Source organism: Neofelis nebulosa, chromosome 3 (genome assembly GCF_028018385.1).
Source record: "Neofelis nebulosa isolate mNeoNeb1 chromosome 3, mNeoNeb1.pri, whole genome shotgun sequence".
Taxonomy (NCBI): Eukaryota; Metazoa; Chordata; class Mammalia; order Carnivora; family Felidae; genus Neofelis; species Neofelis nebulosa.
In genome coordinates, this window is record NC_080784.1 from 139,073,097 (window position 1) to 139,099,269 (window position 26,173).

General features: G+C 36.6%; 2 protein-coding genes across 7 annotated transcripts in view; both read left to right on the plus strand.

Annotated features, from left to right (window-relative positions):
* Positions 1–26,173, plus strand: part of LOC131507383 (placenta-specific gene 8 protein) — a 196,861-nt gene that overhangs the window by 112,543 nt on the left and 58,145 nt on the right. The gene's annotated exons all lie outside the window — the stretch shown is intronic.
* The window catches only part of LIN54 (lin-54 DREAM MuvB core complex component), a 69,227-nt gene that overhangs the window by 23,612 nt on the left and 19,442 nt on the right, over positions 1–26,173 (plus strand). For 4 of the 6 annotated variants that reach the window (XM_058722080.1, XM_058722084.1, XM_058722079.1 and 1 more), the window contains exon 4: positions 1,556–1,698. The exons of the other annotated variants lie outside the window; for them this stretch is intronic. In XM_058722080.1, coding sequence (XP_058578063.1) covers positions 1,556–1,698 — 143 coding nt within the window. The remainder of the gene's footprint in view (positions 1–1,555; positions 1,699–26,173) is intronic. 6 annotated transcript variants of the gene reach the window in all.

A 26,173-nucleotide genomic window follows, 5' to 3' on the forward strand; every position in this document is an offset into this window, starting at 1 on the left:
AAAAATAATCCGGAAGCTCTTAAGTGCTAGTTTTTTATTTTTGTCTAAAGAGAAAGTCCTTTCTTTTTTCTTTCTTTCCCCTCTCTCCCTCTCTCTTTCATCTCCAGATATATTTATAAGTTAAATCATCACATCTAAGAAGGAATTTTAGAGATAATGTAGGTTATCTACCTTTTCTCTTCTTTGGGTGCTTGAATTCCCTTTTCAGCCAGTGAATTTGATTATACAGCATCTGCTTGGAATGCCTTCAGTGACTAAAAACTCACTTGTGGTGAAACAGTCTTTTCAAGTGGAAATTTTTGTTAGAAGTTCTTTCCTAGTGCTGAACTGAAACTTCTGTTTCTGTGCATTTGTGCTATGCATCTGATACGATAGAGAGTGGCTCTAATCCTTCAACTTGACAGCCTAGAGATGAGTCGGGATAATCTTGGCTTTCCTGCCATAATAAAAATCTCTAAATCTCAGAAGTTTAAAAAAATTTTTTTCACTTTTTATTCATACTTGATAAGATCACATATCCATTGTGGATTAGAAAGGGGGCTCTTCTTACAGTCTCACAAGGACTCAAGCTGACAGAGGAACCGACATCTCAGATGTGGCAGAGGAAAAGTAGAGCTTTGGAAGGTTTTGCATTGGCAGAAATGTTCTGGCCCAGAAATGCAACACCTCTACTCATAGTTCATCAGTTAGAACTTGTCATGTGACCCTAACCTAATCACCAGGAATGGGGTGGGGGCGGGGGGTGCAGGGAGTACACAGTTCTACCATGTGCCCAGAATGGGAGAGAACCAGAATACTTGGTGACTAGCACTAATGACTGCCACACAGTCTTTCAAGAATTTGGAGATGTGTCATGTCTTTGTATTCCTTTCTTGACTAGGATAAAAGTTCCTAGTATTTCAGTTCATTGTGAGATGATTCCCAATTTCCTAACCCATCCAGACACCCTACAGTTTTCTGTGTTTTTCCTGAAGGGTAGTGTCCAGAAGGGTTCCCTGTATTCCTGTTGGAATCTGTCCGAGAAGAACTTTTTGTTTTCCTTTTGGCAGTCTAAAATCAGATAGTATTAAATCAGATAGTCTTCAGGTTAGTCCAATGTCTGTTTTATAGATGTGGGTTGAAATTGTATCCTGAATGATTTAAGTTCAGAGTAAAACAGCTGTAGTATAGTACAGAGATTAAGTTTTGAGACTTGGATTCAAGGCCTGACTTTCAGGAACTGTGTTACACAGGGCATGTTGCACAGTTGTCCTGAGCCTATTTTATGATAAATATAACATAACAGGATTGATGAGAACAGTGAGAAGTGTTTTCATGGACTTTACATAAAGTGGTATTAAGATACTAAGTGTTACTAAGAAGCATTGTTTTGTTTCCTTCTGACTAGTTTCACCTTAGTTCATTAGGGCCTCACTTGAGTGTTTAAGTTCCTACCTGGATACATATGAAATAGTGAACATACAGACTACAGTCTTTGTGGGTGTAGATCATCATCACATACATTTTATATCATTATTGAAAAAAGTCAAACTGATGTGCTGCCTCTCATTTGCAGGTAGGGTTCTTTCACAGTCTACTCCCGGGACTCCATCAAAGACCATAACAATATCTGAAAGTGGTGTTATTGGATCAACTTTAAATTCTACAACACAGACACCAAATAAAATAGCCATCTCACCTTTGAAATCGCCAAATAAGGTAAAAAAAAAAAAAATTAGCCACAAATGCTCAAGTGTTGTGGTTAATGCCTTTATGTTCTTACTAGTCACTTTAGATACTTCAATTTTAACATATTCCCAAACAAGTAATAGGCTTTCATCGAATACTAGATTAATTTAGTAATCAAGAAAAAAGAACTTATTCTAAACACATAGTAACTTAGTAATCTTTTTGCATGCTAAGATAATTTCCATGGCCCATATCAATGCGGGTACAACAAAAATCTTTTGAATGAGGTACATAATGTGTATAGTTCTCAAGTTAATATTTATGCAAAATTATTATCTTTGGGAAGTCACATATGCAGTGACTATATGAATATAAAATGTTGAATGTAACTTTATTGTTATTTTGATAAAATACTCTGTTTTCTGCTTAAACTGTCCTGGGTTTTGTGGAGACCTGAGTTTTTGCTGGGTAACAGATTACCCAGAGTACTAGAAATTGGCATCAAATGCTGGTCACCAGATTCTCAGAGTTTTTAGATTTAAGTATAGTTCATTCAAAGCATTTGAAAGCTTTTCATGATCTGTTTTTATTTTAAGGTAGCTAAGTACTTGTCATTTTACTCTTAGTTCACTTCCTAAAACACGCAGATGTCATTATACCAGCATAACATTTTGAAAAGGTATATTTTAAGGACATTTCAGGTGTAAAGCTAACCATCATTATTCTGTGAGATGTCACCTTTGTGATTCTGGAAACTTAACGCCCTTTTTATGGCCTTTTTCATTATTTACTACTATTCATAAATAGAACAAACATTAAATATTTGTTTCACATTTTTTAAAAGTATAGCTGTTGGTTTCTGTTATAATGAGACTTGAATATAATATATAAATATGATGTCTCTTTCACTTTATTAATAATGGGATTCTACCTGCATGATAATAGAAAATAATTATTTACTTAAATGGAATGAATTCAGTAGATATTTGAGTGCTTACTATGTGCTATGCCTAGTGATAGGCACTGGGGATAAAAGCATGAATAAGACACGTTTTTCACTTCAAGCAGTTCAACAGGGAAGTTAGACGTAAACATTAAGAATTGCCCTACAGAATCATGACAGTTTCAGGTGGGTTGATGAGCTCAGCTGTGTGTTGGGGACATTGTATACAAAGGCTGTTCTTGAAAGATCTTAACCTTAAAGGTGGTTTGGGTCTTAGCTGTGGGTGAGCAGTGGAGGTAATACTGGCTTTGAGGTAATTTCTCGATTGAGGTAATACTTTACACAGAAGGGGAAAAGTGTGGCCCTTTGAGGGAACTATATTGCTCTGGTAGTGTGAGTGGTGAGGGTACTAAGGTTAGAGAGAAGGTTTTATTATCTGCAGGGGAGTTTGCATTTTATTGTTGTAAAAGACTTTCTGTGGCTTCCCATTGCTTCTAGAGCAGTGGTTTCCTTGTCTGTATATTGGGATCACCTGGGAATACCTGGTTTGTATTCCTAGAGACTGTTTTAATTGGTCTAGAGTTTGGCCTGGTATCAGGATTTTTAAAAGCTCTCTAAGTGATTCTAGTGGGTACCCTAGATTGAAAACCACTACTCAAGGTTAATATGAGATTTGCATGGTTTTTTTAAAAATTTTTTTTAGAGAGGGAGAGAGAGAGCAGCACATAAGTGAGGGAGAGGGGCAGAGGGAGAGAAAGAGAAAGAATCTCAAGCAGGCTCCATGCTTAGCACAGAGCCTGACTCAGGGCTCAATCCCGTGATTGAGATGATCAAGAGTCAGACACTGAACCAACTGAACCAGCCAGATGCTCTAAGATTTGCATTTTTAAAAAGATGATTCTTGTGGCACTATGAAAGACAGTCTGGAAGAGAGACCAGTTAGGTTAGTGATTCTCAACCATGTATGAACATTTGAAACACCCTGGAGACCCCTTGAAAAAACTTACGGCTGGGTCCTACCTGACTCCATAAATGAGGATCCCCATAAATGGAGCCGAGGTATTAGTTTGAATTTAGTTTTAATATTTTAAGATTCATAAGTATGGGCCAGGGTAGAAAATCACTAAGTTAGATTATTCCAGTACTTTAGGTTTGAGCTAGACTAGTAGCTAAGGGGCTTGGGAAGAAGAGATGTGTTAAAAGAGGTTTAAGACATAATACTGGATGTCAGGGTCTTAGGGAGGGGGAGAATCTAGGATGACTCCTAGGTTCCTGACTTGATTAACAGAGTAGATGGTGGCACTGTGGACTGGTAAGTCTGGTATATGGGCTATATCTGATTTGCATACAGATAGGAATTAGCTTTATTTTTCTCTCATCCTTGACTTTAGCTATGCCATCTTGGATCTTCCTTCCCTACATCTTGACAAGAGGTTATTTTTAACTATAAGAACAAGCCTTATTTTGGTGATTAAATTCACAAGTATGAAAAGTCTAGTCAAAAACTTAAATCTAGTTTGAAAGCTTCTCCCCTGAACTCAGACCCAATCATGACTCAGGGACCATATAGTCAAGAAGGGGAGTGTGCTCTGTTTCCTTCACTTTTCTACCTCCTCCCCGTTTTTGCTTTTGGCTTCTGATTGGAAGGAAGATTAGAAGAGAAAGGACAAAGACTTCTGTGACCGGGACTGTTGTAATGTATCTGCCAGTGTAGCAGGTGTCCAAGTGTGGACATTTACAGTTGTGCATTTAGGAAAGTTTTTGAAGATCCCCATGGATATGTCCCCATTGCCCACTTCTTTGTTGAGAGTGTGGTACACACTCAGGCTATCTTTGGCAGCTTTCTCCTGGCTGTCTCTTACCTCCTGTAGTCTGCCCTACGACCTGGTACTGCAGTGTACCAGGCATGTGTAGCACAGTGTAGCAGAGGCACGTGTCTTTGGCCCATTAAGACGCGTTAGCCCTTCTGCAGCATCTGTTTGGCTAATGGGAAACCTATTGAAGAACCCACTGGTAGAAGTACAGCTTGACTAACTACTGTCCTCCTTTTCCTTGCTCTACAATTTTGACAGTTCCATCTAGCCTCTTGCATTCAGAATTCTCTAGGCTGGGACCAGTTTCTGTGCTCACATATGTCCTAAACTCCTGCAGGTTTGTGTCAGGTTCTCCCAAGAAATCTCTTCCTGCATCCATTTCTGGTGGCTAGACCAAGATAAGCATTCTTATCACTACCAAAAAGTTTATTATAGTGTGTTGCTAGCCAAAATTGAGATGTCAGGTTTTTCCTTCTTCTAGTTATTACTTAGTCCATCCCAGAGGTTTTCTTGGAGAATCCCTGCCTTTGTTCTTATGGAGGTATAGTCTTCTCTACGTTTATAAATTCACTTCTTTTTTTTTTTTTTTTTTTTTAATTTTTGAGAGAGAGAGAGAGACTGAGTGCAGACGGTGGAGGGGCAGAGAGAGAGAGAGGGAGACACAGAATTTGAAGCAGGCTCTAGGCTCCAAGTGTCAGCACAGAGCTTGACACAGGGCTCGAACTCATGAGCTGTGAGATAATGACCTGAGCTGAAGTTGGATGCTTGACCAACTGAGCCACCCAGGTGCCCCTACTTCTATTTCTAATCTGTTTGGTTTCATTTCCTATTCTTTTCTTTTTGTTTTTTCAATTTCATTTATTTATTTATTTTTTTAAATTTACATCCAAGTTAGTTAGCGTATAGGTGCAACAGTGATTTCAAGAGTAGATTCCTTAATGCCCCTTACCCATTTAGCCCACCCCCCTCCCACAGTAACCCTCTCTTTGTTCTCCATATTTAAGAGTCTCTTCTGTTTTGTCCCCTTCGCTGTTTTTATATTATTTTTGCTTCCCTTCCCTTCTGTTCATCTGTTTTGTATCTTAAAGTTCTGATATAAGCAAAGTCATATGATATTTGTCTTTCGCTGACTAATTTCACTTAGCATAATACCCTCCAGTTCCATCCATGTAGTTGCAAATGGCAAGATTTTATTCTTTTTGATTGCCGAGTAGTACTCCATTGTGTGTGTGTGTGTGTGTGTGTGTGTGTGTGTGTGTGTGTGTGTGTATATATACCGCATCTTTTTTATCCATTCATCCATCGATGGACATTTGGGTTCTTTCCATACTTCAGCTATTGTTGATAGTGCTGCTATAAACATTGGGGTGCATGTGCCCCTTCGAAACAGCATACCTGTATCCCTTGGATACCTACTAGTGCAATTGCTAGCTTGTAGGGTAGTTCTATTTTTTAGTTTTGTGAGGAACCTCCATACTGTTTTCCAGAGTGGCTGCACCAGTTTGCATTCCCACCAGCAATGCAAAAGAGATCCTCTTTCTCTGCATCCTCGCCAACATCTGTTGTTGCCTGAGTTGTTAATGTTAGCCATTCTGACAGGTGTAAGGTGGTATCTCATTGTGGTTTTGATTTGTATTTCTTTTTTTTTTTTAACGTTTATTTATTTTTGAGACAGAGAGAGACAGATCATGAATGGGGAAGGGTCAGAGAGAGAGAGGGAGACACAGAATCCGAAGCAGGCTTCAGGCTTCGAGCTGTCAGCACAGAGCCTGACGCGGCGCTCGAACTCACAGACCCTGAGATCATGACCTAAGCCGAAGTCGGACGCTTAACCGACTGAGCCACCCAGGTGCCCCTGATTTGTATTTCTCTGATGATGAGTGATGTTGAGCATTTTTTCATGTGTCGGTTGGCCATCTGGATGTCTGCTTTGGAGAAGTGTCTATTCATGTCTTTGGCCCATTTCTTCACTGGATTATTTGTTTTTTGGGTGTTGAGTGTGGTAAGTTCTTTGCAGATTTTGGATACTAACCCTTTATCTGATATGTCATTTGCAAATACCTTCTCCCATTCTGTCGGTTGCCTTTTAGTTTTGCTGATTATTTCCTTCACTGTGCAGAAGCTTTTTGTTTTGATGAGGTCCCAGGGGTTCATTTTTGCTTTTGTTTCCCTTGCCTCTAGAGATGTGTTGAGTAAGAAGTAGCTGAGGCCAAGGTCAAAGAGGTATTTGCTTGCTTTCTCCTAGAGGATTTTGATGGCTTCCTGCCTTACATTTAGGTCTTTCATCCATTTTGAGTTTATTTTTGTGTATGGTATAAGAAAGAGGTCCAGGTTCATTTTTCTGCATGTCACTATGCAGCTTTCCCATAGTTGGTCCAGCTGAAAGGTCCAGCTTTCCCAGCACCGTTTGAAGAGACAGACAGTCTTTATTCCATTGGATATTCTTTCCTGCTCTGTCAAGCATTAGTTGGCCATACGTTTGTGGGTCCATTTCTGGGTTCTCTGTTCTGTTCCATTCATCTGAGTGTCTCTTCTTGTGCTGGTACCATACTGTCTTGATTACAGCTTTATAATACAGCTTGAAGTCTGTTTGGTTTCATTTTCAACAGGCAGGAGATGGATGATAGTGATGCTATCTCTCAGTAAGTCTGCCATGGATGCCTTTGTCTTCCTTTTTAGAGTGTGAGGATTTATCATTTGTAGTTCTTAGCCTTGACCTCACTTCACCCAAATTTTGAGATAATAGAAAAAATTCCATTATCCTCTTAAACTAGAAAGGAAATATAGAGAGAATAATTGGTTTGGGCAAAGAGATGTTGTTTAGTTCTTGCAGATGTTTGTCATTGAAGTACTCATTGATATCTAAAGTAAAATGTCCTTTAGGAAGCTGAGTATAGGCAGTGACTAAAACTATGTATATAGATGAAATCAACCAGGGAGCATGAGGTTGGGTGTACAGATAGAAGAAAGCAGGACTGAACCACAGAAATATTAAGAGTTATTAAAAGAAAAGGAGTCAATGAAAGAGAAGGAATGATAAGAGGTAGTAGGAGAAACCAAAAAAAAAAAAACCCAAAAACCAAAAATAAAAATACTGGAAAGAGAGATGACTTCAAGAATGCTCTTGGGCTATAATTTTAAATACCAAAAAAGTCAATTAAGAAAAAGACTGAAAAGTAAAGCTTTGCCCCCATTGGTCAAAAGTGGTCAAAAGGAAACTCCCAAGTATCCACCTTTCCCTACCTGCCAACACTCAACAATCTTACCACCATCTGCCTTGAATAGCCAGGACTTCTCTCATTATTTATCCCTATTTACATTGGGTACCATCCAAAGGCCCAGACTCCTACATCACCTTTTATCTCCCACATCTAATCTCCTTAAGGTTGTCAGTATCTTCTGTCCTTGTTCTCACTTATCCCCAACTCTTGAACTACTTCCATTGTGCCCTCTCTGGAGTTCATATCAAAATAATCCCCTAAATCTTCAGTCTCTTCGCTGAATGTTCTTTTTATCTTGTTCTAACAGATACCCAGCTCTCCCCTACAAGACTGCTTTCCTAGCAGATCTCTTAAACGATGGCCATTTTTTCCTCCTTCAGCCATTAGGCCACTGATCCTGCAGTGGAGGGGTCGGACTACATGTTTTCCTTCCTTCCTCTCATTACTATCTGAAAACTGTTCTCACTTTCTTCTCCATCTTTGACACTAACGTAACCAGGTTTGTTATGGGAAGTCAGGCAAGTCTTAATATTTTCTCAATTTACTTGATACTATAGTTGTCTATTATTATAGGACGTATTTCTTCCATTATATGTATTTTGTAAAGTAATCCTCAGTTCTCTACAAAGTATTTATTAGACATGTAAATAAGCACTATACCAATGCAAACGTGATTCTGCATGGTTTACTTTCTTCTTGCTTTAGATTTTAGCAAAACTGTTCTCTACTTTCTGACATTAAAGTGTATTTTGTCCTGTAATCTTATTCTTACCTTAAGTACTATTTTTTTTTCATGGAATATTTGGATTTATTTTAGAAATGAAGTATGACTTATGGGGCGCCTTGGTGGCTCAGTCAGTTGAGTGTCCATCTCTTGATTTCGGCTCAGGTTATGATCTTGTGGTTTGTGAGTTTGAGCCCCACATCAGGCTTTGCACTGACAGTGTGGAGCCTGCTTGGGATATTCTCTCTCCCTCTCTCTCTCCCTCTCTCTCTCTCTCTCTCTCTCTGTCTCTCTCTCTGTCTCTCTCTCTCTCCCTCTCCCTCTCCCTCTCCCTCTCCCTCTCCCTCTCCCTCTCTTTCCCTCTCTCCCTTTGCCTCTCCCTCTCCTTCTCCCCCATCCCCTGCTAGCATGCATGTGTGCTCTCTCTCTCTCAAAAAGAAGTAAAAACATTTTTAAAAATGCAGTGTGGGGGCGCCTGGGTGGCGCAGTCGGTTGAGCCTCCGACTTCAGCCAGGTCACGATCTCGCGGTCCGTGAGTTCGAGCCCCGCGTCAGGCTCTGGGCTGATGGCTCAGAGCCTGGAGCCTGTTTCCGATTCTGTGTCTCCCTCTCTCTCTGCCCCTTCCCCGTTCATGCTCTGTCTCTCTCTGTCCCAAAAATAAATAAAAAAAAAACGTTGAAAAAAAAAAAAAATGCAGTGTGGTTTAACATTCAAAAATCTATCCATTAAATTCACAACAATTAATAAGAAAAAGGAATAATTTTATGAATATATTCAGTACATCTCAATACATGCGGAAAAATGCTGATGGTAGCCAGCCTCCATTTTGGTTAAAAATACTTGAAACAATAACAATAGAAGGATACTTTCATAATTTGAAAAGGTGGAAATACATCAGACTTCATGTTATGGTGCAGTGTTGAACAAGGATATCCGCTTCTAACACATGTTCAATTCTGCTGCAGGTCTGAGTTAATGCAGTATTGCAAGAAAAAGAAATAAATGACATAGGGTTTCAAAAGAAAGTAAAAAATTGTTACAAATTACATACCATTATATGCATGTAAAATTTAAGAATCTGCTATGAACTGTTAGAACTAATGTATAAATTTAGCAAGGTGATTAGATACATAGTCAATATTTAAAAATCAGTATTTATAGACCATTTATATTAAATTTTTTTTAATGTTTATTTTTTGAGAGAGAAAATAAGCACAAGCAAGTGGGGGAGGGGCAGAGAGGGAGGGAGACAGAAGATCCAAAGCTAAGAGCACAGAGCCTGATGCAGGGCTTGAACCCATGAACAGAGAGATCATGAGCCGAAATCAAAATTCGGACACTCAACCGAATGAGCCACACAGGTGCCCTGGGACCATTTATATTTAATATAATTGTTGATATGGTTGGATTTAAATCTAGTATCTTACTAGTTATTTTCTTTTTGTCTCATTTGTTCCTTTTGTTTTTTAACTCTTTTTTTTTTTTTTTTTTGCATTATCTCCACTATTGGCTTATTATAGTTTAAACTTTTAAAAACTTATTGGTTGCTCTAGTGACAAATACTACATTTTTGACTTATAACAGTCTACTTTTATATTTATGTCACTTCATTTAGGATAAGAACCTTACAATAGAGTACTTCCATTTATTTTTTCCTATCCTTTATAAGCTGTCATTGTTAAACATTTTACTTTTACAGGTTATGAACTCCATAATACATTTTTTGTTTTTGCTTTACACAAAATTACCTTTTAATACAATTAAAAATAAGCAAGTCTTATTTATTTTCATTTTAACTGTATCTTACACAGTTCCTTTCTTTCTGTAGGCCCCAATCTTAGTTTGGTATAAAATTCCTCCCTAAAGAACTTTCTTTAGGAAAATTTAATATTTTTAGAAAAATTAAAAAAAATTTTAAGGAAAATTCTGCTGACGAGAGATTTCTCAGCTTTTGTTTGCCTAAAAAAGTCTTATTTTGCTGTTACTTGTTAGAAAGATATTTTCATTGGGTAAAAAGTTCTAGGTTGGCAGTTTTCCCTCAGTGCTTTAAAAATGTCACCCCATTGACTTCTAGAGTGCATAGTGTTTGGTGAGAAGTAATGCCGTAATTTTTGTCTTTTCTTCCTTTGTATATGTGTCTTTATTTTCCCTACCTGCTTTCAAGATTTTCTCTTTATATTTGGATTTCTGTGGTTTGACTATTATGTATCCATATATGTGCTGTGTTGTTATTGCTTTCTTCTTTTAAATACACATTTATCTTGATTTTAAACCATCTTGGATCTATGATTTATTATATTTTATTTTATTTTTGTTTGGCTATTATCTCTTCATTTATTTCTTCTGCCTCATTCTTTCTCTCTTCTCACTCTATTTTTTTATTTTTTTTTAGAGAGAGAGCATGCATAAGCAGGGGAGGGGCAGAGGGAGAGGGAGGGAGAGAATTTCAAGCAGGCTCCATGCTCAGCGTGGAGCCCAGTGCAGAGCTTGATCTCATCGCTGTGTGATTGTGACCTGAGCTAAAATCAGGAGTCGGAATCTCAACCAACTGAGCCACCCTCTTCTCATTCTAGAACTCTAGTTTCATGTTATTTTAAAGTTCTTATCTGATGGTTGCAACATCTAGGTCATCTCTGAATGTACCTCTTATTTTATTGGAATGGCTGTCTGGACCTTTTTTAAAAAAAAAAAAAGTTGCATTTTTTTAAATGTTTATATATTTATTTTGAGAGAGAGAAAGTGTGAGCAGGGGTGGGGTGGAGAGAGAGAATGCCAAGCAGGCTCCATCCTTAACATAGAGCCTGATGCAGGGCTTGATCCCACAACCATGAAATCATGACCTGTGCACCTTGACAGGTTTTGGTAAAAAACATTTTTGACATAAGCCCTAGAAACAAATGACTGAAGATTATTAAAACTTTTTGCTTGTAACTCACATTGATTTCAGTTTTTTTTTTTCTCTCTACTAAATTAAAGGAGGACCTAAGTGAGTTTTCAGATCATCAAGAATAATTTTTGGAAGTAGAATACAATTTAAATTTTGGTATAAAATTCAAGAGAAGTTCAGAATATTAATGTATAGTAGTATAGTAAATATTTTTCTGTTCATGTACACTTATATGTGAAAATAATGTTTTTCAGTGTTTATAGCAAAAATAGGAGTAGAATTGGTGCTGAGCTCTCACTCTTGCAATATATAATATTCAGCCGTGGATACATGAAGTAATGAATCCTGTCATCCATCTGAATAAGAGATACCTCCCAATAAAATCTTTTTCATTTGTGATAATCACAATTTATAATATATTTGTGTTGCTTTAAGTATATACAGTAATTATTAACTCAATCCAAATTATATACATATAATATATAAATAGTATTGGTTTCAGAAGTAGAATTCTGTGATTTATCACTTACGTACCCCACCCAGTGCACATCATAACAAGTACCCTCCTTAATACCCATTACCCATCTAGCCCATTTCCCACCCATCTCCCTCCATCAACCCTCAGTTTGTTCTTTGTCACAAGAGTCTCTTGTGGTGGTTTGTTTCCCTTTCTTCATCCCCTTCCAATATGTTCATCTTTTTTGTTTCTTAAATTCCATATGAGAGAAGTCATATGATATTTGTCTTTTCTCTGATTATTTTGCTTAGCATAATACATTCTAGCTCCATCCATGTGGTTACAAATGGCAAGATTTCATTCTTTTTGATGGCTGAGTAATATTCCTGTGTGTGTGTGTGTGTGTGTGTGTGTGTGTGTGTGTACACACACCACATTTTCTTTATCCATTCATCAGTCAGTGGACATTTGGGCTGTCTCTATAGTTTGGCTCTTGTTGATACAGACAAAATTATTTAATGCTTAGAGCTGTACAAAAAGGGTAATAGGAAATAATGTTTTCAAAATTTCAATTTATATACATCTTTTTGTTTCAGAGAATTTTAAAAGAATTTCAAGCATAAAAATTTACACTAGAATAAAGTTTTTAGAGGATATGGAATTAAATACAAACTCACAGAGGAAAGGGAATAATGTAAATTTCCACCTGCTTAAGAATGGTTTATTTATGTTTTAAAAAATGTAATAGATACTGGTGATATCAGATCACCATGTTGATATGGTTCCATGGAATGTTTTATAAACAGTGATGTGACACGTATATTTTAACTTAATTTTGCTAATATTTTTAATAGGCTTGAAATTAATTATAAACTGAATGATGTTCTCAGTCTCTCTGAAAGTTATCTCCATTCTAGCCAGCTGGAAGGGAAAAGACATGGAAAAGCACATGTGAGAGGCTTTTCTGGACCAGACCTAGAAATAGGCATATAGCATCCATTCACCTCACTAGCTAAAATTGAGTTGCATGGCCTCATCTTAACAAGGGAGGCTAGGAAATATAATCAGCTACATGCCTAGGAAGCAGAAGAGACTCTGGATTTTGGTTAGCAGCAAGCTGTCTGTTACATGATCGGCCATACATATATAGCATAATAGTGCTACATTAGTACAGGTAATTGACAGAAAATTGGGACCCTGAACAATAATGAAATTTTCCATGATGGAGAGACACTCTTCCATTCTGTGCTCTTCGTGGCTATTGGTATTTATTGAGTTGAGTGTGTACCCTCTGCTGGGGCTGTAGAAACTATAGAAGAGCTTACAGTGGTTGGAGAGACAAAATTGAATGCATGTAAAACAATAATGAGTAATGAAATAGGTGCTTATTTGTGTGGTATAGACAAGATGGTTTGAAACTAAAGAAAGATAAATCCTGGTACTTCTTCATTTACCATTTACTCAGATACTTAATCAGTATCTACTATATCTTAGGGGCTGTGGTATGAAACACTAGAGAGCAATGAATATGCATAGAACCTAAAGTCTAAGGAGGTGGTGAGAGGGACTATGATAGAAATGAATCAAATAATATAAAAACAGATAAAATTGCAAAACCATGAAAAGATTTATGATGGTATGAGATCCTGTATAAGGAGGTTCAACCACAGATAGCTCAGGGATGCCTTCTCTAATCATCCTAAGATTTTTGTATGGGTATAAATTAGAGTGGATGTCAGCCACAAGTGTGAAGGTCTAGAGCTGAACTAGATTACTGTACATGTAGGATGGTAAGACAACTAATCTGATTGGCATTAGTAATGCTTTGGAGGGAATGGAGAGCATATAAAGATAAGGTTAGATTATGGATGATTTTTAAAACAAAGCAAATTTAGGTTTAATTTTGTCATTAAATGGAGACCCATGGAATGTTTCTGAGTCGTAATGAGCTATAGTCAAAGTGTGAAAGTGAAATTTGCAAAAAAATTGGCAATGTCTCTGGTAGCAGATAGAGGCGAGTCATAAAGATGATTGAATTTTTTTTGCAAATATCCAGACAGGAAGTGATATGAGCAATGACAGTATCAAAAAGTTGAGGTAGAACTGTTTGGACACAGAGGTTTCAGAAGTTGATAGCTTTTGGCATGAAGCTCTTACATGTTTGAGTTGGGGATGATTATTTTTGTAAATGAGTACAATTTGAAGTGAAGGGTGTTTGTTTTTCTGATAAACTTTGACATAGATTGTTGTAAGAATAATAAGAGGTGGTGTTGAGGTGATTACAGGTTGTAGGCTCCATTGATTCTGTTGCCTGAAGTTGTATTTTGTCTATAGCTCCTCATACCAGTACCCATTAGCCAGGTTATGGAACAGAAGGAATAAATGACTGAGAATTTATTCTTTTTTCTGTTATTTTTCCTGATGGTTTTGTTTTATGCTTTTATAATTATGTTGATTGAGTACGAGTGGGGTCCTGTGACCATATTACTAAAACCTTTTTGTACTATACAAACTTAAAATTATATGTTAAAAACCTAAAAATATTAAAAAGTTAGGATATTATTAATTCCCATGTGTCCTTTACCCAACTTCAGAATTATCAGTTTTACCTTGTTTTTATCTATAACCTCCCCCCACATTTTTTTAAAGTAAATCATGTCATTTCATCTATAGATATTTCTTTATATATATAAAAGATAGGAACACTTTTTTAAACTTACCCACATTCCTTTGATGCTATTAAATACCTAGTTAATTCAGATTTCCCTAATCATTATATTTCTTTTTTATGCTATGTTTGAATTTGGGATTCAGATACGTTTGGGATTCAGATACGTCGTGCCCTTTAAAAAAAACAAAAACAAAAAACAAAATTGGGTTGTGTACATCCTATAGTTTTTCGTAGGCTGGTTGCATTCCTGTGGTGCTTTTTGGTTTCAAGAATTTCTGGAATGGAACCCAGATGGCTCTTGCATCTTAGACCTTACAATGTGTTTTGCAGATCTTTTCTCCCAGTCTGTGGTTTATCTTTTATACTCTTAACAGTATCTTTTGCAGAGCAGAAATTTTTAATATTAATGAAGTTTGACTTACCAGTTTTTTCTTTCATGGATCATGCTTCTGTTACTGTATCTAAAAAGTCATCACCAAACCCAAGGTAAATTAAATTTTCTCCTATATTATCTTCCAGGAATTTTATTGTTTTGCTTCATAGTTTTATAGTTTTAGGTCTGAATCCATATGAGAGGTGTCTGTGTTCAGATTCACTTGTTTGCATGTGGATGTCCTATTCTAGCACCATTTGTTGAAAAAACTATTTCCATTGAATTATTTTTGCTCCTTTGTCAGAGATCAGTGGACTATATTTAAGTGAGTCTATTTTTGTACTCTCCTGTTTAATACATCACTTTTAGCCTTTGCCAATCTAATTAAAAGATCTCACATAGGTTTATATCTTTTTTTAAAGTTTATTTATTTACTTAGAGAGGGAGGGAGGGAGGGAGGGAGGGAGAGAGAGAGAGAGAGGGAGTGTGTGTGTGTGTGTGTGTGTGTGTGTGTGTGTGTGTGTGTGTGAGCAGGGGAGGGGCAGAGAGAGAGGGAGAGAAAGAATCCCAGCAGGCTCAATGCTGTCATCACAGAGCTTCATGCAGGGGTGGGGCTTGAACTCACAAGCCACAAACTGGTGAAATTGTGATCTGAGACAAGATAGAGTGGGCCGCTTAACCAACTGAGCCACCTAGGTGCCCTTCACATAGATTTATATTTTTAAAAATTATTCATGTCTTTGTGTCTTCTGGACTCCTCTTCTGTGGACTCTGATGCCCATTGGGTGGTTTGTCTCTTTTTCCTTGTGAACTAAAAACTGAAAAAAGCCCATAGCATATTAAGGAAATTACTCGTTTGTTATTAATGTAGTTACAAACATTTTTCCCAGTTGGCTTTGTCTTGTTTCTGTTCCTTGCAGAAATATTGCACATGAAATTAGTTAAAATATTGTAGTGTCTTTATGAATTTTGAGTTTTTGAGCTATATCTAGTTAAGTCTTCCTTACTCCAATATTATAAAATATGCATTCATTTTTAAAAGTTATTTGGCTGTATTTTATTTATTTTACATACAATATTCTTTTATTACACATTAAGTACAAGAACAGATAGACTTGTTCTTTAAACTTTATGAAATGGTTAAATTAATATTAGCCTCTATATCATTTTTATCCTGACTGCTTTTCATAGCCCATCTTGCAAAGTGGATATCTATTTGGGTAGGGTACACACACCATAAAATTTACTGTCTTAACCATTTTTAAGTGTATAGTTCGGTGGTATTGAGTGCATTCATCCTGGTGTCCAGCCATCCCCACCGTTCATCTTCAGAACGCTATCTCTTGGAACACTGAAACTGTGTACCCATTGCATAACAAGTTGCCATTCTTCCCTCCCACCAGCTCTTGGCCACCACCATTCTACTTTCTGTCTCTGTGATTTTGGCTACTCTAAGTACCTCATGTAAGCAGAATCATACAGTATTTGTCTTTTTGCTTTGCTTATTTCACTTAGCGTAATGTTTCTAAGGTTCACCAGTGGTGTAGTATATGTCAGAATTTTCTTCCATTTTAAGGCTAAATAACATTTTATTTTATGTGTATTCATCTGTTGATGGACACTTGGGTGGCTTCCACGTTTTAATTATCCTTCTATAAACATAGATGTATAAATATCTCTTGGAGACCCTGCTTTCAATTCCTTTGAGTTGTATACCCAGAAGTGGAATTTCTGGATCACATGGCAATGCTGTGCTTAATTTTTTGAGGAAACATCATAGTACTTTCCACAACAATTGTACCATTTTACAATGTAATTAATGTACAAGGGTTCCAGTTTCTCCATATTCTTTTTTTAAATTTTTTTAATATTTATTTATTTTTGAGAGAGAGAGAGACAGAGAGTGCCAGTGGGAGAGGGACAGGGAGAGAGGGAGACACAGAATCTGAAAGCAGGCTCCAGGCTCTGAGCTGTCAACGCAGAGCCCAACGTGGGGCTTGAACTCACGAGCTGTGAGGTCATGACCTGACACTTAACCAGCTGAGCCACCCAAGTGCCCCTCTCCATATTCTCATTAACACTTTTATTTATTTAAAAATTTTTTAAATGTTTATTTATTATTGAGAGATGGAGACAGAGCATGAACTGGGGAGGGGCAGAGAGAGAGGGAGACACAGAATCCGAAGCAGGCTCCAGCTGAGCTGTCAGCTGTCTGAACTGTCAGCACAGAGCCCAAAGCGGGGCTCGAACTCACAAACCGCGAGATCAAGACCTGAGGCGAAGTGGACACTTAACCAACTGAGCCACCCAGGCGTCCCTCATCAACACTTTTTTTGATAGTACCTATCCTAATGGGTGTGAGGTAGTATCTCATTGTAGTTTTGATTTGCATTTCCATAATGATTAGTGATGTTCAAATATTTTTTCATGTATTTATTGTCCACTGTATGTCTTTCAAGAAATGTTTTTTCAAGTTCTTTGCCTATTTTTGAATCCATTTGCTTGTTTGAGTTTTAAAAGTTCTCTCTTTAGGGGCGCCTGGGTGGCACAGCCAGTTAAACGTCTGACTCTTGATTTCAGCTCAGGTCACGATCTCACAGTTTGTGAGTTCAAGCCGCACATCAGGCTCTGTTGATGGCGTGGAGCCTGCTTTGGATTTTGATTCTCCTTCTCTCTTCCCCTCACGTGCTTGTGAGCTCTCTCTTTCTCTCTCTCTCTCCAAATAAATAAATGCACTTTAAAAACTTTTTTTTTTTTAAGTTCTTTGTTCTGGATCTTAATCCTCATCAGCTATATGATTAGTGAGTATTTTCTCTCATTCTCTGAGTTGCTTTTTACTTTGTTGACAGTGTCTTTTGAAGCACAAAATTTAAATATTTCCATGAAGGTCCAGTTTGTCTATTTTTTCTTTTATTTCCTGTGCTTTTAGTTTCATATTCAAGAAATCATTGCCAAATCCGATGTCATGAAGCATCACCATATGTTTTTCTTCTAAGAGGTTTTTAGTATTACATCTTACATTTAGATCGTGGATCTCTTTTGAGTTCATTTTTTTATATGATGTTGGCAAAGGATCCTGGCAAAGGATCCAACTTCATTCTCTTGCGTGTAGATACCCAGTTTTCCTGACACCCTTTGTCTTTTTCACACTGAATGGTCTTGGCACCCTGGTCAGAAATCATTTGACCATATATGTGCAGGTTTATTTGTAGACTCTATTCTGTTCCATTGGTCTGCGTCTCTGGCTTTATGGCAGTATTGGTTTTGGTGTTTTCTTAAGGTTGAATCTTTGATCTATTTGAAACTTATTACATGGAATGAATTCTAGGGATCCAGTTCTTTTTCTTCAGACCGAATAGCTAATTCGTACCATTTACCGAATAGCTCATCATTCTCTGTTGATTTGAAATGCCAGCTTTCATCATGAACTGTTCTATATATAGGCTCTTTTCCTTCTCCAAATAATTTATTTCAAAATCATTTTTGTTATAATACCTAATTTAATAATTTGAAACTTGCTTTACAACATAATGTGTAAGATTCACCTATGTCATAATCTGTAGCTATAGTTATTGTTCTGTAGTTTTTTTTCCTTTTTCCCCTTCTTTTTGTTATTGAAGTAAATTAACATACAGTGTGATATTAATGTCAGGTGTACAATATAATGATAAAACAATTCTGTACATTATTCAGTGCTTATCACAATAAGTGTGCCCTTAATCCTCTTTATTTCACACATCCCCCTACCTACCTTCCCTCTGGCAACCACCAATTTGTTCTCTGTATTCAAGAGTCTGTTTTTTGTTTGTCTCTTTTTTTCTTTGTTCATTTGTTTGTTATATAGGTTCTTTTATCTGTTCTTTTGATCTTTAGTATTCTGCTCCTAGGCCAATCCCATGCTATTTTATTTACTCTATCTTGATAATGTTTTAATTTTTAGTAGGGTTGGCTTCTGATTTGTATAAGGCTGATGCTTATAGAGCAGGTTGTCTAATTTTGCCTGTTATGGTCATTTAACCCTTTCCTTGAATGCTTCTGTAGATACTAATATATTTAAATTACTCATCCTTGTCACTGTAATTCATAACTGTAAATACACTTAAGGTGGCTTAATATCTGTGAAAAAATAGCACAAGAATGCCTATGCCTATTTCATAATATTTCACCAGTCAGTAGAAGAGTGCTGAAAGTTCTGGAACTCATCTCAAGGTTTGACTCTGACATTAGTCATATAATACATACAATATTTATCTCTTCTTATCTTCTCATTTGTTTCTTAGCCTGGAAGCATTTTACAGCTTGCAAATTTGCTTCTTGGTGGGTTTTAATAACCTGAAGTTTGGGAATTAGGTTATTGTAAACATAGTTTTTCCATGATGATAAACTCTGTAAACATTTCACCATAAATTTTTAAAAGCTATATTAATATGGAACCCTACAATGTCCTGGTTTTAAACTATATTACAAAACTGTTGTAATCAAAACAGTATGGTATTGTCATAAACACAGATACACAGATCAGTGGCACAGAGTAGGGAGCCTAGAAATAACCCACATATATATGGTCAATTAATTTATGACCAAGGGGCCAAAATTATACAATGGGGGAAGTATGGTTTCTTTAGTAACTGGTGTTAGGAAAATTGGACAGCTACATGCAAAAGAATGAAACTGTATTATTATCTTATACACAAAAATAAACTCAAAATAGATCAAAGACTTGAACATAAGACCTAAAACCATATAATTCCTAGAAGGAAATAATAAGGGTCTTTGACATCAGTCTTGGCAGTGATTTTTTTGGATTTGATAACAAAAGCAAAGGCAACAAAAGCAAAAATAAGTAAGTGTGACTATATCAAACATAAAAGCTTCTGCACAGCAAAGAACATCATCAACAAAATGGGAAAGTGACCTATGGAATGGGAGAAAATATTTGCAAAGTATATATCTGAAAGGGGCGATATTGAAAATATATAAAGAACTCCTAGAACTCAACTGAGAAGAACCAAGCAATCCAATTAAAAAATGGGCAGAGGAGCTGAATAGACATTTTTCCAAAGAAGCCATACAAATAGCCAGTCAGCACATGAAAAGGTGCTCACCATCACCTGGGAAATGCAAATCAAAACCACAGTGAGATACCACCTCACATCCGTTAGAATGGCTGTTAGCAAAGACAAGAAACAAGCGTCAGGGGAACGCTGGTGCACTGTTGGTGGGAATGTAAACTGGTGCAGCCACCCTGGAAAACAGTGTGGAGCCCCCCCACCCCCCACGAAATTAAAAATAAAACTACCATACAATCCAACAATTATATTTCTGGGTATTTACCTGAAGGAAGTAAGATAACCATCTTGAAAAGATGTCTGTACTCTAATGTTTATTGCAGCATTATTTACAATAGCCAGGACATGAAAACAAGCTAAGTGTCTTTTGACAGATGGATGGATAACGAAGATGTGGTGTATCTTATATATAATGAATGGACTAGTATTCAGCCATAAAAAAAAGAATAAAATCCTGCCATTTGCCACAACATGGAAGGACCTTGAGGGAATTATGCTAAATGAAGTAAGTCAGCTACAGAAAGACAAATAACTGTGATCTCACTTATATGTGGAATCTTAAAAAAGAAAAAGAAAAAGGAACTCATAGATGCAGAGAACAGACTGGTGTTTGCTGTGAGGTGGGGGTGGTGGTGGTGGGTAAAATGGGTGAAGGTGATCAAAATGTGCAAAGTTCCAGTTAGTTTTCTAAGATAAGTTCTGGGAATGTAATGTACAGCATAACTTTAGTTAACAATAGTGTATATTTCAAAGTTGCTAAGAGAGTAGATCTCAAAAAGTAGATCCCAAAACTTCTCATCACAAGAAAAATCTCATTATGTTCAGTAATGGACGTTAACTTATTGTGGTAATCAATTTGCAATATATACATATATGAAATCATTATTCTTTATACCTAAAACTAATACAGTGTTATGTCAATTATATTTCAATAAAAAAGAAAAGAAAAACATAAGTTCTTTCCTCTTACAAAATTATGCTGAACTTAGCTGCCATTTACCTAGATTCAAAATGAGTCTCAAGTCATATTCTATGTAGAAATACATACAGATTGCTACTTTAAGAGATTTCACAAGTATTTATGGTGCAAGTTGCTTAGGATTTATTATGTCTGTGCTAACATTTTATATTACAGCTTTTGTGATACTTTCCTTATTTGTACTATTTCCTAAGCTATCTCTATTTACAGATTAATATCATAATTATGTGTTTAAAAATAAATGTCTTTGGACATTATTTTCCAATTAGCAAATGGCAAAAGTCTTTGCTTAATTCAAGTTTACCTATAAGGAAAGGAATAAAACACTCTTCCAGTTCTGCAAATGAGGACTCTTATTCTATCTGGTAAAGCTGGAGAGATAAAGAGGGAGGGAGGGAGGGAAGGAGAGAGGGGGAGAAAGAAAAAGAAACAGACTCAACCAGTACTCTTAGAACAATGAGTTTGTAGGGTGTCTTTACATGATACTGTCTGTCTTTCTCTTGGCACCAATATATGAAAGAAAGGAAGGAAGGAAGGAAGGAAGGAAGGAAGGAAGGAAGGAAGGAAGGAAGGAAGGAAGAAAGAAAGAAGAAAAGAGAAAGAAAAGAAAGGAAGAAAAAAGAAAAAAAAGAAAAATTTCCCCTCCAAATGCTACTGTTAAATAAGTTTGAGAAGCATCCTATACCATACCCATCTAGGAACTTTATAGTGGTCATTAGCATAGTAAGGACTCTGAGAAGGCTTTTGTTTAACATTGTTTACTTTAGGGTTTCATAAATTAATTTGACAAAGTAGACTGTTTCATGTAATAACTAATCCTGAAGAGCTAATGTTCAGTGAAACAAACACACTTTAGTAAACACTACCTAGTTAGCATTAAGGAAAATATTGTTATGATTTTGCATTAGATTAAACAAAGGCCATCTTAACATCTGTTTGAAACAGTACGATTTGTGCAGGTGTCTCAAAGTGCTATACAGATTTCATTTAGTGGTAATGTTCTCCCTTGTACAAAAGAGAAACAAAGATATAAAAGCATTAGGTTTGCTTGCCAAAATACACACAAGACTGAGACTAACTGGAACCAAAGCCCATATGTCCAAACAATGATTTCTAAGCAGTATTTACAAACAGAACCAAATATGGAACTCTGCAAACTCATTGTTTTAGAGTATTGGTTGAGTCTGTTTCTTTCTCTTTCTTTCTCCCCCTCTGTCCCTCCCTCTCTCCCTCTTTATCTCTCCAGCTTTACCAGATAGAATAAGAGTCCTCATTTGCAGAACTGGAAGAGTGTTTTATTCCTTTCCTTATAGGTAAACTTGAATTAAGCAAAGACTTTTGCCATTTGCTAATTGGAAAATAACGTTCAAAGACACTTATTTTTAAACACATAATTATGATATTAATTTGTAAATAGAGATAGCTTAGGAAATAGTACAAATAAGGAAATCTTTCAAGTCCATGTATTTTAGGGCAGCCCCTTAATACCTGTTAAATGTTGCTATCTGAATTTAAATTAAGATAGCTGGTTTTTAACCCAGCTGTCAAGGATGTTAATCAGGAAATAGCGATACTGAGGATTCTTATTGAATGCACATTAGCTGTTTTTCTGGTAATGTTGTATGTTCAGAGGGGCATTCACATGGAGTTTCTCAGACCACTGTACTTAAAGGAAGGGACTAACTTGTAAATCCTCAAAGAAGTTAGTTGTATTCCAGTGCTTCTGTCTTTTGCAAAAATAGTAACTGTTGTATGTTACCAAGTATTTCAGGTGTTCGGAAAATGCAATTTAATCAGAGTTTGTCAAGAGTTAGGGTTGGGGAGGAGGGTGTGACTATGAAGGGTAGTGCAAGAGAGTTTCTTTGTCATGATGGAACAATTTTGTATCTTGATGGTAATGTTGATTACAAAGTCTATACAGTCTTTTGCATACATCCTCCAAAAATGCATATAAAAACTCGGAAATCCAAAATAAGTTCTGTTCTGTAATTAATGGTATTGTACCAATTTCCTGGTACATTTTGATAATGTTCTATGATTATGGAAGATGTTAGCCTATTGGGGAAAGTATGGGAATTCTGTATTCATTTTGTAACTTCTTGTGAGTCTGAAATTGTCTTAAAAACATTTAAAAAATGTGTTTATACTTATATTCAGCATACTGAATAAAAAATAGTTTCAAAGTTTCTTAGAGACAAATATGCAGCTTTAGTTCTTAACAGTTCTTGAGGACTGGATACTATTTAGTTTTGTTAAGTCATTTAATAACTGTTGATTAAGCATTAAAGTTGGAGGCATTATGATGTCTTACTTAAAAGAATGGCCCTTGGAGTTGGGTCTGGTTCAAATTCTGGCTCTGCTACTTTGTATTAGCTCTATGACCTTGGGGAAATTTCTTAATCTCTCTGAGCTTCAGTTTTTCCCTTCTGTAATGGGCATAATGATGATACAAATAGCAGCTCACATTTATTGAGCATTATAATATGTGATGTTATCAGCACTTCATATGATTGAACTCATTTAATCCTTGCAGCAGTCCTATAAGAAAGGTATTATTTTCAGATGAGGAAACTGAACACAGAGAAGTTCAGTTACTTGCATAAGGTCACACAACAAAGGAGTGTTGTAGCCTAGATTAAAACCCAAGTAGTTGGTATTTTATTTTTGGCTATACAGAACTAGCTTGTTGGAGACCAACTGTCTTGCTAAAAACAACTAAAAAGCAGGGGAAAAAACATTTTAAAAATCTGTTTGAAGTAACATTCATGAAATAAAGGGAAGCCTAGTGAAGTCAGCCTCATGTTCACTATGACACTTCTTAGATCATTTGCTGATTTGTAAGTTATGGCTGAGAGACTGAAGTGATGAACAGAAAGTGGCTACAGAGAGATTAAGGAGCTGAGTGGATCTGTCAGTCTTCTGGATCTCATGAACAAAAATTTGGTTTCAGGCCCGCCAAGGAGGTGGAAGCCTGTAAACACCACATTCCTAGTTGGGACCACTGATGTAATATATAGGGGAAGAGTGAACCAGAAATAGACCAGGCCTATGGAAGATTGAAGCTGTGCTTCAAACTGCTCAATTTGTGATTGGTTTAGGATGATCTGCCCCTACTTTTAACTGCATGCCAGAAGCTGAAGTGAATTATCCCTGGAGGAATATAACATCATTCAGAGCCTCAAAGTATGTCTTTAATTTTTTGTAAACAATGTCCGGCATTGAATCAGAAATCATCAGGTCACCAGGCAACCAGACCAAATTATTCAAAACCAAGAAATATAGATAATGGAGTTATCAGACTCAGACTTTTAAAATAACTAAGATTAATATATTCAGAAATGTAACAAGATGAAGAATTTCAGCAGAAAGAAACTGTAAGAAGGAATCTGATGAACCTGAAACTCATGGAACATTGTGTGTCCAGTATGCCTCAATTAAAAAAAAGGAATCAGGTGAATATTTTCAAATTGAAAACATAAAACTGAGATTAAGAATTTAGTAGATGAGGGGTACTGGGTGGCTCAGTTGGTTAAGCGTCCTACTTTGGCTCAGGTCATGATCTCTTGGTCCGTGAGTTCGAGCCCTGTGTCAGGCTTTGTGCTGACAGCTTGGAGCTTGGAACCTGCTTCAGATTCTGTGTCTCCCTCTCTCTCGCTGCCCCTCCCCAGCTCGTGCTCTGTCTCTGTCTCTGTCTCTCTCAAAAATAAATAAATATTTTAAAAAAAGAATTTAGTAGATGAGTTTATCAACAAATGAGATACAAATAACTGGACATTTTTTGAGAAACAAAACGGAAAGAATTCCTCATCAGCAGACCCACACTGAAGGAAATCCTCAAGTGCGCTCTTTAGGCAGAAGGAAAATCATTCGTACTTTGAAGCAGGATGATATAGAAAGGGTAAATTTGTGAGTATACGTAAATTAATGCCCTGTGGAGTTAAAATTATTATATGTAGAGGGGCGCCTGGGTGGCTCAGTTGATTAAGCGTCCGACTTCAGCTCAGGTCATGATCTCACAGTTTCTGGGTTCGAGCCCTGTGTTGGGCTCTGTGCTGTCAGCGTGGATCCTGGAGCCTGTTATAGATTCTGTCTCCCTCTCTCTCTGTCCCTCCCCTGCTCATGCTCTGCCTCTCTGTCTCTCAAAAATAAACATTAAAAAAATTTTTTTTTCAATTATTATATGTAGAATTAAAATACTTAACAGTAAGTAAATGGTATTCGTGTTTAGTGGTTCTTTTCATTTCCTGGGTGATGTGTAAAGTACTGATTTAATTCCTACATTGTCCATTGTAATCTCTAGGGTCACATTAAAAGATTAGCAACACAATGTATAAATAAAAAGCTAATACAGGGAGGAGGAATAGAATAATAAAGTAACACAGAAGGTAAGAAAGAGAAAAAAGAATGGAAGTGAACAGGTGGTTCAAATAGAAAACAGTACAACAGTGGATTTAAATGCAGGTCTTTAAGTAAGTCTGTTAGATGTAAACAGACATAAACGATTTAAACATACAGTCAGATCTGATTTTTGTTTTGAAGACCCAATTCTGTACATCTTGTAAGAGTTGTAGCTTGAAGCTTAGGATGCAGAAAAATTGAAAGAGTTGGAAAAAGGCATGCTATGCAAATGTACCCAAACTAGGCTCTGTCCTTGGGCTACACTATACCTAGCCCATAATGTGGCTGCTAGATTTAAAACAGCTCATCTTAGAGTATTAAAAGCACTATTCTTTATTCATATTAAGTATCTAATAAATCTATGCTTGAGGCGCCTTAAGATAGTATTTTTTTTCCCATTTTGAGCTGATACGTGTCTCTTGCATCATTGTACATACTTGTCTCGTGCTTGCTTGATTTTTCAGTAGCTTCCATATGTACACATTTTATCCCTTTTCTTAAGCTTTATGTTTTCATTTAACCGAATGACGGTTGTGTCTCTTGTCTCTTATCTTTATTTTAGATCTGCGTTGTGGTACCGCTGCCCAGTGATAATGTGTGACTCGTTTTATGAAGTAATCTCCTTTGACTTTTGGCTTGTAGAGTTTCCATGCTAAATGAATTCCTCTCTCTCTCTCTGTCTGTCTGTCTCTCTCTCTCTCTTCTAGGCTTTTATGAAAATGTTCAAATTCTTAAGAATTATTCTTTCATAAATTATTATCCACATAATATAGATTTCCAACATCAGTGAGTGGTCTTTTAGCATGAGGGCTCTTTGACAAATAGGTGGGGATATAATAATAACACGATAGAACTGGTTGAGAATCTGGCCTAGACCTTTGTAGGACAGTCTGTTGTATGTTGATTAAACACCAACTGAAGACATCTTGAGAGACTTTTATTCTGTTCTGCCTCTGATGTTTCATTTAG